This window comes from Pleurodeles waltl, chromosome 3_1 (assembly GCF_031143425.1).
Source record: "Pleurodeles waltl isolate 20211129_DDA chromosome 3_1, aPleWal1.hap1.20221129, whole genome shotgun sequence".
Classification (NCBI taxonomy): Eukaryota; Metazoa; Chordata; class Amphibia; order Caudata; family Salamandridae; genus Pleurodeles; species Pleurodeles waltl.
Window position 1 is genome coordinate 1,392,232,668 of NC_090440.1, and position 14,473 is coordinate 1,392,247,140.

A 14,473-nucleotide genomic window follows, 5' to 3' on the forward strand; every position below is an offset into this window, starting at 1 on the left:
TTTTATTGGTTCGTGGGCCTGCCTAATAAAATCTGCTTGCTTTCATTAGTCGAAGGCAAGCATACGTCATGCCTTTTCCAATGGCTAGCCCGCCTCGAGCGCAGCGACCAAGTACAGAAAACATGCGAGGCTCGCTGTTTTCCATCGGGCTCGTGGACTTCTTTTTCTCTAATTTACAAGCACGATCTCGCTTGGCAGAAGTCGAGTGCTTTACATAGTTAATTGCACTTTTTTGGGTTACTTACATAAATGCACTTTTGCCCGACAGGTGAAAAGTTGGGTTAGGAGTTACAACGCAATCCGCTCTAACATGAGCAAACGCGAGACCCGTTGCATTGTAAATGCTTGTTAAATATTGGGAAAATATTGGACTCTGCCCAGGTTGGGATAAAGGCTGTGGCACATCAGGCATATAAAACCTGTGTCAATAATGGGCCCCATAATAAAACGTTGGAATTATAGATATCAATTGGGACTCCATCGGGCCTGGTGCTTTCCCGCTCTTACTGGCGTTAATAGCATCAGTGACCTCCTTTAAACTAAATGGTGGAATAATAGGGTAAAAATCTGATCTATGGACGTTTGAGTCCAAGGCTAAGTTCTTTGAGGAATATATTCTGGAAAAATAGGTGACCCACTCCTCTTCCGTGATGGCTATTTCAATAGTTGGTATCATTCCATCACACAGGAGGGGGGAGTTCACTATCCTCCAGAATTTGACATTGTCGTTCTGGAGACTTGCATCATAAAGAGAATGCCATGCCTCATGTTTTAAGTTCCATTTCCTATTTTTATGGCCTTCTTATACTCTTTCCGAAGAAAAATAATTCAATGTTTGACAGGGTTTTGACTTTGTAAATACTGTTTTAGACTCTTATGGGCTTGTGTACATTCGCTATCAAACCATCCTTTGTCTCCCCGAGATCTAGATTTACCTAAACTTTATGTGAGAGAATGTTTTATTTCAGTGGTGATTACAGTGAATGCTTTAATAAAATCCTGTGGACTGATGTTGTCTGTGTGGCAAGTTTCAAACTCATTAATGTATTTACTCATCAATTGTTCCATGAAGTCTATAGGTTCAATCTGCGACCACCAAATAGTATACCCATTTCTTGCTCCCAATTCAATATACGCTACCTTCTCTACTACTCCCTTATGTTTATTTGTTGTCTGAGGCAATACAAGGCTTAAACTTTGAGGATAGTGGTCGCTGAACATGATGTCATGGATTTTATACTCGGATATACAAAAAACTAAATTATTAGATACTAATATGAATCAATTATTGTATTAGCACACCTGCCGTTAGAAGTAGATTTTAGCTGTGAATTGCTACGATTTAAACTGTTACAAAAAAGGAGATCAAATTTAAATAATACGTCGTTCAACAAGTTGCCATAATGACTGTGTATAAAATTAAATGAATCATCATTTCCATCTGTGCCAAAAGAGCAGGGTTTCTCATCAGTCCTAGAACACAGATGTGTATTGAAATCGCCCTCCCACACAATAAAGGTCTCTTTGTGCGAGGAATTACATACTCGATCCATGTCTTCTTGCAATAGCCTAAGTATAGATAAAAATCTTTGTTGAGGGGCATTATTATAAAAATTAATAATCAACAGTTGTGCTATATTTTTTAGTTTGCATATAATCAGTTGATAAAACATATTAGAAGTTAAAGTAATGTCCTTTATTGAATCAAACTTATTAGAGATGAATGTACACAGTCCACCTTTTGCCCTACCCCGTGAGCAAGGAACTGCAGGGATGTGAAATGTCCTAAAACCATTTATGTGAATGGGATCCACGGACCAAGTCTCTTGTAAACACACACAGGAAAAAAGTCTGATGTATTCTAACCAATCCTCATTCTTGATTTTAGTGCGCAAACCTGCCACGTTCCAAAATAAAAAATAATCTCTCAGGGTATTTATACCCTGTCCCTCAGGTGAATATTGTGTTACTTTCCTTGTTGGTGGGGAGATGTTACTCTCTATATGAAGGGTGGAAGTTGATGTAAAAAAGGCCGATTGAACAGAATTTGCGTTTCATCGCTGACATTCCATCTCACTGATTTTTCCATATCCGTCCTTTCGTCTCCCATACTCTCCACCAAGCCATCACCACCCTTCAATTGGTCAAGCGCAGAGCTCATCATAAAGAGCTTAGGGCCAGATGTAGCAAAAAGCAAAATTGCGACTTGCAATTTGCGAGTCCATCCGACTCGCAAATTGCAAGTCGCAATTTGCTATGCAGTACGGTGTCTCAGACACCGACTCCGACTCGCAATGGGTTCGCAATGACCCACCTCATGAATATTCATGAGGTGGGTCGCAAATTGCGGCCCCATTGCGAGTATAGGCACTCGCTAACATGGAGGCCTGCTGACGTCAGCAGACCTCCATGTTCGCGACCTGCTTTTAAATAAAGCAGTTTTTTTTTTTTAAGTGTAGCCCGTTTTCCTGACAGGAAAACGAGCTGCACTGCAAAAAAAAACGAAACCTTTTGTTTCGGTATTTTTTCAGGGCAGGGAGTGGTCCCTTGGACCACTCCCTGCCCTGAAAAAATATTTTGGGGTCCAGTCACAAACTGGAAGGGGTCCCATGGGGACCCCTTCCAATTTGCGAGTGGGTTACCATCCACTTGAAGTGGATGGTAACTGCGATGCCATTTGCGACCGCGTACGCGGTCACAAATGGTATTGCATCCCACAGCGACTAGCAAATAGGAAGGGAACACCCCTTCCTATTTGCGAGTCGCAAATGCATATTGCGAGTCGGTAACGACTCGCAATATGCATTTCTGCATGCCAAACCCACGTTTGCGACTCGCAAACGGCGAATTTCGCCGTTTGCGACTCGCAAACGGTTGCTACATCTGGCCCTTAGTCCTGCCCACTCCCTGATCTGTTGACAGTCAATCAACTTCTTCCAAGGAAAGGCCATGGAATCTATTCTTAGTAGGGACCGTGTAATTTCTTTCAAACCTACTTAGTTGTTTTTCAGGATTAAGGCCAGATCGATCATGTCTTAGATTACAATTATTAAAAAAACCTAAAGGGAGCAGTGAAATACCGTGATCAGGGATTTGTCGCAGCCTTAAATTTCTCTAAATTTCTTCGACCAATTTTGGAGTTTTAAACGAGAGCACCACGCAGTCACCTCTAAATGTTTTATGGTTCCTGCCCACCCATTTTACCCTTCTGACCATCTTAATGTCTTCAAAGAGTGAATCTGTCATTCCAGGTTTCATACGAGTTCCTATCCAATTCAGGGATTTATTTCTCAAAGCTGTCCATGTTTCCCTATTATCCTCGGATAGGGTAGGGACATTTGCAAGAACTATCACATAGGGAGTGTCAGAGGGAGGAAGATCTAATATATATCTCTTAATATTGGAGAAGTATCCTGGGGAGGTTTCAATCTGTTCTGTTGTTCCCATCCATTTGTGTTCACTTTTAAATGTTGGGGACTTCTAATATTAGTTGAAGATCAGCAGGGATCTACATGTCGTTGGGTAATCTGGGGAATGATTAGTGGGTGCTGACACTCTTTGGGAGAAATTAGATTTCGGATTGGGTCTGTATTACCACAATGTTGAGTATTTACAGCTGTTGAGCCTAAAGACTGAGCCTTCATTAAGTTGAGCATTAACTCCACATTTTCCTCCACTTGGGTTAAACGCTTTATCATTAGCTCAAAGGATGACCTCACTAAATGTTCCAAGGCGTTAATGGTGTATATGGTGTTAGTTTTTACTTTCACTAAAGATTGTTTAGGCTTCTGACCAGTTTTTATGTTCTCAAGAACAGTTTGAACTTGTTCCGTGGGTTCCGTGGGTTGAACTCCAGAGTTGCCGTGTCTAATTGTATCAGGTGGCTCTTGACTGGAAACTCTACCCTTTCTAGCTGACTTAGGTTTTCTTGTGCGTTTAGAGGAGGGTGAATGCTCGTCAGCATCTGAGATAGATTCATTTATGTATTGGATACATCCATTTAGACCTTTGGTTTGGATCCCGCATTCCAACAGCTTAGTCGATTTCGGGGAGGTTAATGCTGGCAGAAGGAAATTATTAGAGGATCCCAACGGGCCCTTCTGAGTTAATATCTTTTCCTCAACATTAGTAATCTGTTTATCAATAGCACCCATTGCTCCTGAGATACATTTTAGTATTGAAGAGTGATCTTTCTGAGAAGGAGTATCTTTTGCACTAAGTAGCTTCCTCTTGCCCATTTTTACTAGTTATTTTGTGCTAAAAGAATTCAACCAATAATGTTCTAAAGTACTAATCGCTAGAGTTAAAAGAATTAGCACAAATAGAACAGTCTCTATAAATCTATGACAGTGCAAAGATAAAAAAAAGCCTTCTCACAATGCGAGGAGTCTATCTAGCAGGATTGCCTATAGAAATACAAAATTAATCACCCAACAACAAAAAATAATAGATAGAAATACCTGCCTAAGAATCTGATCATCACACACTCCCAAGTCCCACAGTCACAGAGAGAATATCGGGGGACCCAGCCTCTTCCTGACGATGACGGGCGTAGGACGGGCCCGCCCTTGGGCCGGGCGCCGTCCGCACGCGTCCCGCAAGGCGGGAGCGCGACCAAGTCTTTAAAGGGGCTCTCGGGCCCTGCCCCTTCCTCTGGCTGCCTCCGGCCGTGTAAACGCGCTTCCGGCAAGTCGGGAGCGCGACCAAGTCGTTAAAGGGGCTCTCGGGCCCTGCACCCTTCCGCTGGCTGCCTCTGGCCGTGTAAACGCGCTTCCCCTCTCTTCTCAATGTCATCTGATTACATCTTATTCAATGTCTTTGGATTTTATTATTATGCTTGTCCCTTTCCTCAAAAATAGCTTCTTTAGATTTGTCTGGCTGGATGAGTTGTGTTATTGCCTTGAACTACCTCCCTTTCATTGAACATTTGTTTCTTTTTTTATAAGCACTCCATAGGAGAGCATGTGTTTTCTTCATGGTCTTGTACCATGTGCTGCTTCCACCCTTACGCAGCCACCCCTCACACTCTGTGTTGCTTTACCATCCTTAGCTTTTAAGTTCATTCCTCCATGCCTCCCTCTTAGATTTTGTTTTCAGTTTTATCTTAAAACTTCCCAAGTTCTTCGTTACTGCCCGCTTCTCATTGCTGCTCAGCAGTATTGGCTCCTCTTCCTGTCACCTCGGTTACTCCCCGACTAAATTTTTTTATCTCATTTCTTTTACACATTTTTGAAGTTGCAATTTGCTACAGGTCTGCTTCTTTCTCTACATAATGCATAGGTGCATTTTTGAGATTATATATATGTATATATATATATATATATATGTATATATATATATATATATATATATATATATATATATATATATTTTTTTTTCAATTAACTACACGAAGAGGGAGAGCAGCAATACTGAAATACTAAATTAAATGAAAAACGAATAACTACTGAAACACCATGACACACATTTTATGGCCCATGCATTGCGATGTATTCCTGTCACTGACAATTGTCTTTGAGATAGACTGACGTTTTTTTAAGCATGTAAAAAAAAATCTTGGTTCTTTTTCTGAAAGAAACAAAATGCTGGAATTACCACGAGATTGCAAAGGTCTGTCCCCAAACAAAGACACCATGGCAGAAAAGCCCTGCTTGCCTGTTTCTCACTTAGCTGACAAGTGACAGTCAACTTACAGTGATATTCGACTTTTATTGATTTTAAAACCTAAAAGCCTTTACATCTTCTACAGCCCATATTCGGTGATCATGCACCTTCCTTGTTTTTGGAGCATTTTACCTCTAAATGAGTTCCTGACCCCATGTAGGTTTATGGATCTTTAACGTAGTTTCATTATACCCATATACCCCCCCCAAAGATATCATGGATTTCTCCAGTTGGGAAGTCTTTGACGGTTATCTGTCACTATATCATACCCCTGTTCATTCTTTGAGATTTCTTATGACTGACCCTTCTGGGTAGCCTCATTTCTGCTTACCAGAGTGTTGTTCTCAGATCCAAGTCCCACGGTGCTCTTCTCTCTACGGTGCAAGGCTTTCTCAGTGATATGAGTGTAAGTGTTCCTTGGAGCCCAGCGCTGGATGGATTCCAGTCTCTGCAAAGTGCAGTACTTTAACGCTAATAAAATGGGTGCTCTTGTAATCCATAACGTAGAATCTCATTAAGCCAAATCAATTTCCCAGAGCCACCTTTATGCTCTGTCATCTTATTAAAGTGCAACCTTCTCATTCCGACAAAATGAAAAAGTACCCTGGGATCTGCCTTACCCTCGAGCTGTGCATTATGTCAGTCTTTGCGTGGCATGCACAGACTTCAGTAAGAATGACTTTTTTTGCTTCTCTTCAGTTTTATTTGCTTGCCCTATTCATATGTTGTCAGGGCATTTACTGTGCTTCTAGCATCAATGGTAATGGGGCCTCTTACCGCTAGCATGACTACCCCTGTGCATGCCATTAGCTTCTCTAGTAATGCCCAGATCAATGGCATTTCATACTTCATTGGTTAGAGTGTTTCACTTATTCTCCAGATGACTGACCATCCTCCTCTAATGTCTCCTCATGCTGCACCTCTGCTATCCTTCCCAGATGAGCATTACATACCTTCCAAACCTGATGGTGTAATACAAGGCAGACAGATGCCTACCATATTTAACCCAACCCAGACTTTCTGTACACTGGGCATGATACAAATATTGTAGGTGAACACTATGTACGGGGTATAAATGGGCCCGATGTTCCAGTACCCGCTAAATCTGTGTACAGGAACACTGGACACCTTATGATCAGGTGGAGCGAAATCCCATCCACGGACACCACTCAGTGTAACTCACAATCAGGTCCTAATTTCTGATATTTTTTTTCAACATAAAAATATGATCAAGAAATCATTCTGTTGTTTCCTAGAGTCAGGTACACACTATATCAAATAACTCATATAAAATGATAAGCTGTGATGGACATCCAATTGTGATAATCTCTGAGAAATTCTTCAAGCTTGTTAATATACACATTTTTTTCCAACTGACAGCAATGAGGATCTTGTCAGTTGTTTACAGGTGTATATGCACTATTTGTAGAGTGTGAACTTAGCTAAAAGGCAGGGGAGCAGTGTACTGGGACAAAAGCAATGGACAGTCAATGAATGATTGAAGGGGAAAACAGGCTCTGAGAGTGGAACAGAACTGTCACACATGGGTGTCAATTCAACTAAAGGCCAGGGGTGGCGTAAGTGGCATCTAGACATTAAATACGTCACAGAAAGTGACATCATATGACCCTTGACCCTGTTTTTTACCAGGAAGGCATGTCATATGGTCCTATCATCACACGCACACTCTCCTATAAACCCTTAACATTCTTAATAATTGTCACTTACTTACTTGCTTTCACTCTTAAGTTCACAGATACTCACTATACTTACTGACACTCTGGCCCAGGATTACTAATGCTTTGCACCCTGTTTGCATCGCCCAGCACAAAGTGATAGGGTGGGCTTCACTATACAACTCATCTACATTTGAATTGGATAGTTGCCCAAAGTAACACAAAGTTAAGCTATGCTCTGGTTTGTGTTATTTTGTGTCAACGTGGAAATCCATGGGAAGTGCATGGGTATTCTTATGAAACCACTCATGGGTATTGACACAAATCTCCATCTACAAACATTGGTGGACAGTAGTGTGGGCCAACATTTTACGACTCCTGAAGGCAAATGTAATGAGGAAACATTTTTTCTCCTTGTTTTACAAACTTTGCATGTGTGCTGCCTTGTAGAACACACATACAAAGTGGAAAAAGCCGTAAAGTATAGATTTTGTATGGAAGTGGTCTTTTCCACTACAAAAGCTATGCTTCGGAGATTGCACATATACTTGGACTATGGCAGAAGGGTGTGTGCATTGGCGCATGGCTGCCAAAAGGGCAACAGCGCACAGTGAGGGTTCATTTTTTCTCCCTCCCTTTGATGCAAGGTAGTGCAGCAACTTTGGTGCAGCATTGCCTTGTGTCAAGGAATAGTAAATCTGGGCCACAGTCTCACTCACTACTTGTCACTGGCTATTACTCACTTTCACACACACACACACATTCTTACATATACAGACACATGCTTAAACATACACATGCTTTCTCTCACATAAACACACGCTCACCCCCAAGCATGCACATAACACACATTTAAAACCATACTTACTTGCCAGAGCTGGCATGTAATGTCCCATTCCAGCTAATTGTGTTCTATATTTGTAGTGAATAATAGTATATCATTAATGAAAAACGAGCAGAAAATAAGAAATGAAACACTGCCCCTGTGTTCATGGGACTGATTTTGCCGCCTCTGACGCCAGGGGTCGCAAAGTCAGTGCCAGGAGTCGCATGGGACAAGCCTGGGGTCATAGCTGCGACCACTGGCGACCCCTAAATAATGCCCATGCTGTTACATCGTTGTGATCTAGTATTAGTTAAACGAGGTGTATGTTCAGCTGTTTTCTAAAATGTAAGATTTTGGGACTTGATTCTGGCTGTGGGAACGTTGCTCCAGATCCTAGGTGCACAGATGGGAAAGGCCTGTTGCTTGGTATTTTCTTTTTTGCACTTTGTAGATGTATAAGGTCGTTGCATTATTACTGTTTCAGCCTACTATCTGCCACATCTCAGCTCTGCCTTTTCATGTGCCTGTTGTGTTTCCCCACAGTATGCTGTGTGGCTGGTGGTGTGGGTCGGATGGAATGCCTTCATCATCTGTTTCTACCTTGAAGTCGGACATCTTTCCCAGGTACGTCCATGCTCTCTGTACATACCCAATATTCTGTGAGTACCAACGTTCCAGAGAGCAGATGCTTTCTTGCTTTCATAGGCCGTAGCCAGAATTAAGAGTACACTTTACAGGTTTAAGTGTTTACTGAAGTGTTTGCCTGAAAACTGGAAGATCCATACTATCTAGGTTATCCTAAAATGGCTTTACTACTCTTTCAGAGCAGCCTGGTGGAAAGTACTTCAAAAACGCACTTGAAAGAAAAAACAAAGCAGAGCCCACAAACCACTACAAAGGCTATCTTGTTGACAATTGCTCTCATTCACCAGTCCACAACCATACATCCAGTTTTTCGTGAACGTAAGGCTAAAGCAGGAGTATCAAACTTTTAAGATCCTCTGTTCCCAGAAATACAGTAGTAGTCAGTCACAGACGTCCAAAGGAAGAACTCTGAATTATACTACAGTATGCGTAAATTAGAATATTCCTGGCTACATTGATTATCACATTCATGTGTAGCAAGGAAGATTTTATGGTGACATTGTTAATTTTCCATTGTGGATTAATTGCTGACAATCCAGCATAAGTTTCTAGTGGAATGATAATTTTTAGTTATTGGAATACTCCTGGTAACCGAAGATGCTTTTTGGTGATACGTGCGTTAAACTTTGAAGTGTATATTTTAGTGGACATTTTGGTCACTCTCTTGTCATGGAATGCAATTATAGCTTCAATACCAAAATATCTACTATTCTTAAGTATGGCACTGAAATATCAACAATGATTTCTTTTCACTGAACATGTATTCCATTATACAAATTCACATTTAATAAAAAATATGTTGGTATTTTGAAGTCCGCAAAGCCTGGATCCTTGCGGCATTCAGAGAAATAAAAGATACAATTACATCTTAGTGGAAGGGGGCTGCAGTAATTTTGTCCAATCTAACTTCAAATTAAACTAGTTTAATAGAGGCGTGTGTCACCTGTTAATGTGTTTTGACCGGTGCTGGTTCTTGGGTTACCTTGAATTGTTGAATAGCTATTAGAACATTGGAATGTTGGGAGCTCCATTGCAGACAATGGGAGTGCTCTGGGCTTTTACTGGCCGGTAAAAGCTGAGCGTCAACATTCCAATGTTCTCTTTGTTCACAGCAATAGCTGTGAATAAAGGCCTCACGGAGCCCGAGGGGATTTAAGTCCCCTCGGGCTCCGTGAGGACTTTGTTTTTTATATTAGAACATTCTACCTTCTAGTGGCAGAATGTTCTAATAGCCTTAGAGCCTGCCATAGCGGTATTACAGGCCTTTAAAGGCCCACTTCCTTGTTAAAGGCCCTCACCTTCGGCTCGGGCCTTTAATGGCTGGAAGAGCCCCATTACGGCGGGCTCTAAGGCTGTAATGTGTTGTGTGACATTTCCCGTTTCTTGTTGACAGTGGTAGGGTTCCACAAGAGAAGCATTTGTTTTACAAATGTTACGTAGGGATGTTGCTTAACTGTTTCTCTTTGCTTTTTGTAGTTGAGTAGCCGTTAACTGATTTTCAGAAGCCGTGTATTAATGATTGGTGTGTGAGTCTAAGTGCGTTTTTCACTGGGAAATAGAATCCGTAATGTGCAGCTGTTTGACTATTTGTCTCTCTATTTACAACAGTTATGAATGTTGGATATATGTCTTTTAATTTCTTCTTCTTTTTGGGGTGTTTACAGCAGTTGATACAACCAGTATGACATAATATGAAAAAAGAGTAACTTTCAAGAATTACTTTGCACAAAGCACTATTGTAACATACTCCATCATAAAACTACAAGGAATCCTATGTCTCCACACCAGTATTGTAATTGTAAATAGTATTTATATAGCACTTAGTACCCCTCACGAGGCATTGAAGCTCATTGCACTGCATAGCATGCTACTCCAGAACCCAAGGTTAGAAGTAATATGTTAGTAGATTAATAAAAGTGCAATTTTAGTTTTTTTCTTGCAGATTGGTTGTGGCAAGTGTGTTAAGTAGGTGCTCTTGTGATCTCATTCATTTAGTGTATTGTTTTAAAAGGAATAGATTGATTGAAGTGGATTAGTAAAGAAAAGATGTGACATGCTATTTGGAGTGGTGGGCATGTGTGCCTATTAGTCAGAAGAATTAAATAAAGGGGGCAAGAATTTGATGAGAGTGTTTAGAAGTCTCCAGAGTAGTCAGAGAGTTTTGGGATAAGTCCAAGAGTGGAGGTACAGGCAGAGGTTGAAGGGAAAAGTATATATATTTTTATTTTCCGCAAGTAAAAATAAATATATATACACATATTGAGACATAGCCACAGTCTATAGAGATAAGTATACATACATACACATTACAGTTATAACACATGTATAGTTATTTAATTTTTATGTACATGTCACAGAACCCCCATATGTACATATGTGTTGGGCATATATACTCATCGACTGTGCAATATTTGTTATTTTGTTCTTTTTCTTCCATATTTATGTAACTTCTTATAAAAGGATGCATCTAAATGCATTATGAAGACAACGGGATCTATATACATATGCCATCATGTTTAAGAATTCACAAAAAAAAACATAGATTACAGTGACGCTATCGTTAGTTATGTTAAAAATGTTTTACTTTACATTAAAAAGTGCTCAGAAGTTCACTGAAGAAAATAAAGTTTACAGTGACATTATAATTAAGTAAATATGTAGGTTAAATGTAAAATTTTAAGCTCAAAACACCACTGAAATTCACCAGTTAAAGGAAAATGCACAATGTTGTTAACAATGAACACATTTCAGATGTCATCAGTGATGCTATCAATGATATAGAACATGTCATGAGTTATGCAATATGTTAGATGAGTGAGTGTGGCCATACGTGAGGTCATAAGCAGTGCAAGGTGAGTGAACAAGTTAAAGTTACTTTGTTTAACTATATGTGAGAATTGTAGTATTTTTTTAGTTTAAAATATTACATTTTAGCTTACATTTTCAACTAATTATTTCATAATTTTAACCTTTGATTTTTTCAGTCTATTGTTTTTTTTTTTAATATAAAGTTAGATATTTTTACCATACCGAACTATAACGTCACTTTAACTTTTGTTTTTTTTCCAGTGGATTTCGAGATTTTTTTTAACATAAAGTAATATGTTAGTTTGCGGGATGTATGGCTGTAGATACACATGCTGTGCATAATCCTGCCATCTAGTGTTGTGCTTGGATGTGTGCAAGTTGTTTTTCTTTACAGAAAGTCTTTCAAATCACAAGGGACTGTGACTCCACCTCTTGCTGCTAATGCCATGGACATCGACTCCATTGTTAGATTATTTTCTTCCACTGTAGGGTTAGGATGTGTGTTCTTGTGATCCGGTTCAACACCGTCATGCTGCACTCTTTTCAGTTCATATCTGATTTCTGTCGGTATTGTTATCAATCACAGTCCCTTTCTCTCTTTCGTTCGGTTCGATGACTCCAGCTCCATTGGTGTGACTCATCGACCGTGGCTCCGCACGGGCCTTTGCCTTTTTGCAGTCTTACTTCGATATTTAGGCTGGTTAATTACTCAATCTCTACAGACTGGTGCTCAAACTTCCAAAAGGCAGCTGTCTTCTGAAGAGGCTTTGGACTTACCAACTCCACCTAAACAGACAAAGAAGACGGATAAAGCCACAAGTCCTTTACACACTAGTTCACCACCCCTACAAGCTGTACACCACTCACCCTCACCGACTGCTTCCCCAGTTATCCCATCACCATATTCACTGGAAGGGTCAGCACATTCTTTTATAGGGGACAAAGCAATGGAGACACTTTTGATAACCCACCACATGATGGCCCATGGGATACATATGACACAGACACACCAGTGGATACAGACCACAATCTGTACCCCGCAAAACCACTCCCCCAGGATGACACTACTATCTGTCATGACCTAATTGGTAGGACTGCCATCTTCCACAAGGTAGAACTACACAAGGAGCCCCTAGAGGAAGACGTCCTCACTGAGACACTTTCCTCTACACAGCGTTCCTCCCAATATATACCAATGCTAAAGGGTATGGGCAGTCACACACCTGATATATTCAATGACCCTCTAAGAGTTAGGGTGATAACACCAAGGGTAGACAAAACATGCAAGGCGTCACCAAATGATCCGCTGTACATAAGAGGTCAACTTCCACCAGACTCTTTAGTGGTAGCAAACACACACAAAAGAACCAATTCTCAAGCATCTGGTGAAGCCCCTCCACCAGATAAAGAGAGCAAAAGAATAGATGCATCAGGAAAGAGGGGAGCCGCACAATCCGCCAATCATTAGCTTATTGCTAATTCCAACAGCCTTCTCTCCATGTATGATAAAGCCCATTGGGACGAGATGGAGGAACTCCTTTAATTCCTCCCACAATATCACAAAAAACAGGGCTACCAAATAGCCTCTAAGGGAAAGTTAATATCCAGCACAATTGTATGTTGTGCCCTCGATGCATGGGATACTGCGGCTAGGGCGGTACACTCAAGTGTTTTACTGCACAGACATGCTTGGCTTCGGGTCTCCAGGTTTAAACCAGAAATGTAGCAGAATCTACTTGCCCTTTCATTAGATTGAGAACTTTTGTTTGGCCCTCAAGTAGATACTTTACTTGAAAATATTCATAAAGACTCTGAGACTGTGAAAGCTCTGCAAGCATTTTCCCATTGCGGCTCCTTTCACTGCATCCTACTGCAGAGGGTCCAAAACAACTTCTCCTCAGACCTCCACTTCATACCAATGACCACAAAGTCAAACCACCTTTCCTATAGGCTACTACCGAGGCTCATACAGGGGTAACCACTCCAAAGGCAGAGGCACAGGTGGATTCACTGAACCATCTGCCGCCACCACTAAACCCTAACTTATCTCTCACTATCCCCAATCACACAACAAATGAAGTGGGTCGTCTACAGGGGTTCTTTCCTGCCTGGTGAAACATCACCTCCAACCAGTAGATGTTGGATATTATCCAACATGATTATTGTCTGAAGCCAAATTCCATACCTCCCAACATTCCACCTCGCAAACACAGACTCTTCCCACAACATCAAGCATTGCTCAGGGAAGAAGTACAAGCGCTCCTGAAAAAAGGAACTATAGAACGCGTTCCTCTCTGCCAACAGGGCACAGGAGTCTATTCAGTATACTTGCTTATTCACAAAAAGTATGGCCCCTGAGTCCAATATTGTTTCTCAGATCCCTAAACAAAAACATCCTCTCAGAGCACTTTCACATGGTTACTCTTCACGATGTCATCCTGGACATCAAGCACACCAACTTCCATATTCCTAGTCACCCGGGACATCACCAGCATCTAAGGTTTGTAGTAAACGGCCAGCAGTTCCAGTTCAAAGTGCTTCCCTTTTTGGTCACTACCACATCCAGGGGCTTTACCAAAAGTCATGAGGTAGTAGCCACTCACCTGCGCAGAAGGAACATACATGTCTTTCCACAGCTAGACTATTAGCTCATCAAGAGTGCGACTCGTCAAAAATTTTACCATTATACTCAGGTCACCATAAACCTACTTCACGAATTAGGCTTCACAATCAACACCTTAAAATCCCACCTCCAACCTCTTCAGAGCCAACCTTATCTGGGATCTATTCTCAATGCAGAACTAAGAATAGCTTATCCGAATACTACCATGGTACAATTATTACAGATACTCGT

General features: G+C 40.9%; 1 protein-coding gene across 2 annotated transcripts in view; it reads left to right on the forward strand.

The window, feature by feature from the left end:
• The window catches only part of NKAIN1 (sodium/potassium transporting ATPase interacting 1), a 414,645-nt gene that overhangs the window by 268,808 nt on the left and 131,364 nt on the right, over positions 1-14,473 (forward strand). For both annotated transcript variants that reach the window (XM_069224903.1, XM_069224904.1), the window contains exon 3: positions 8,710-8,790. In XM_069224903.1, the coding sequence (XP_069081004.1) occupies positions 8,710-8,790 (81 nt within the window). The remainder of the gene's footprint in view (positions 1-8,709; positions 8,791-14,473) is intronic.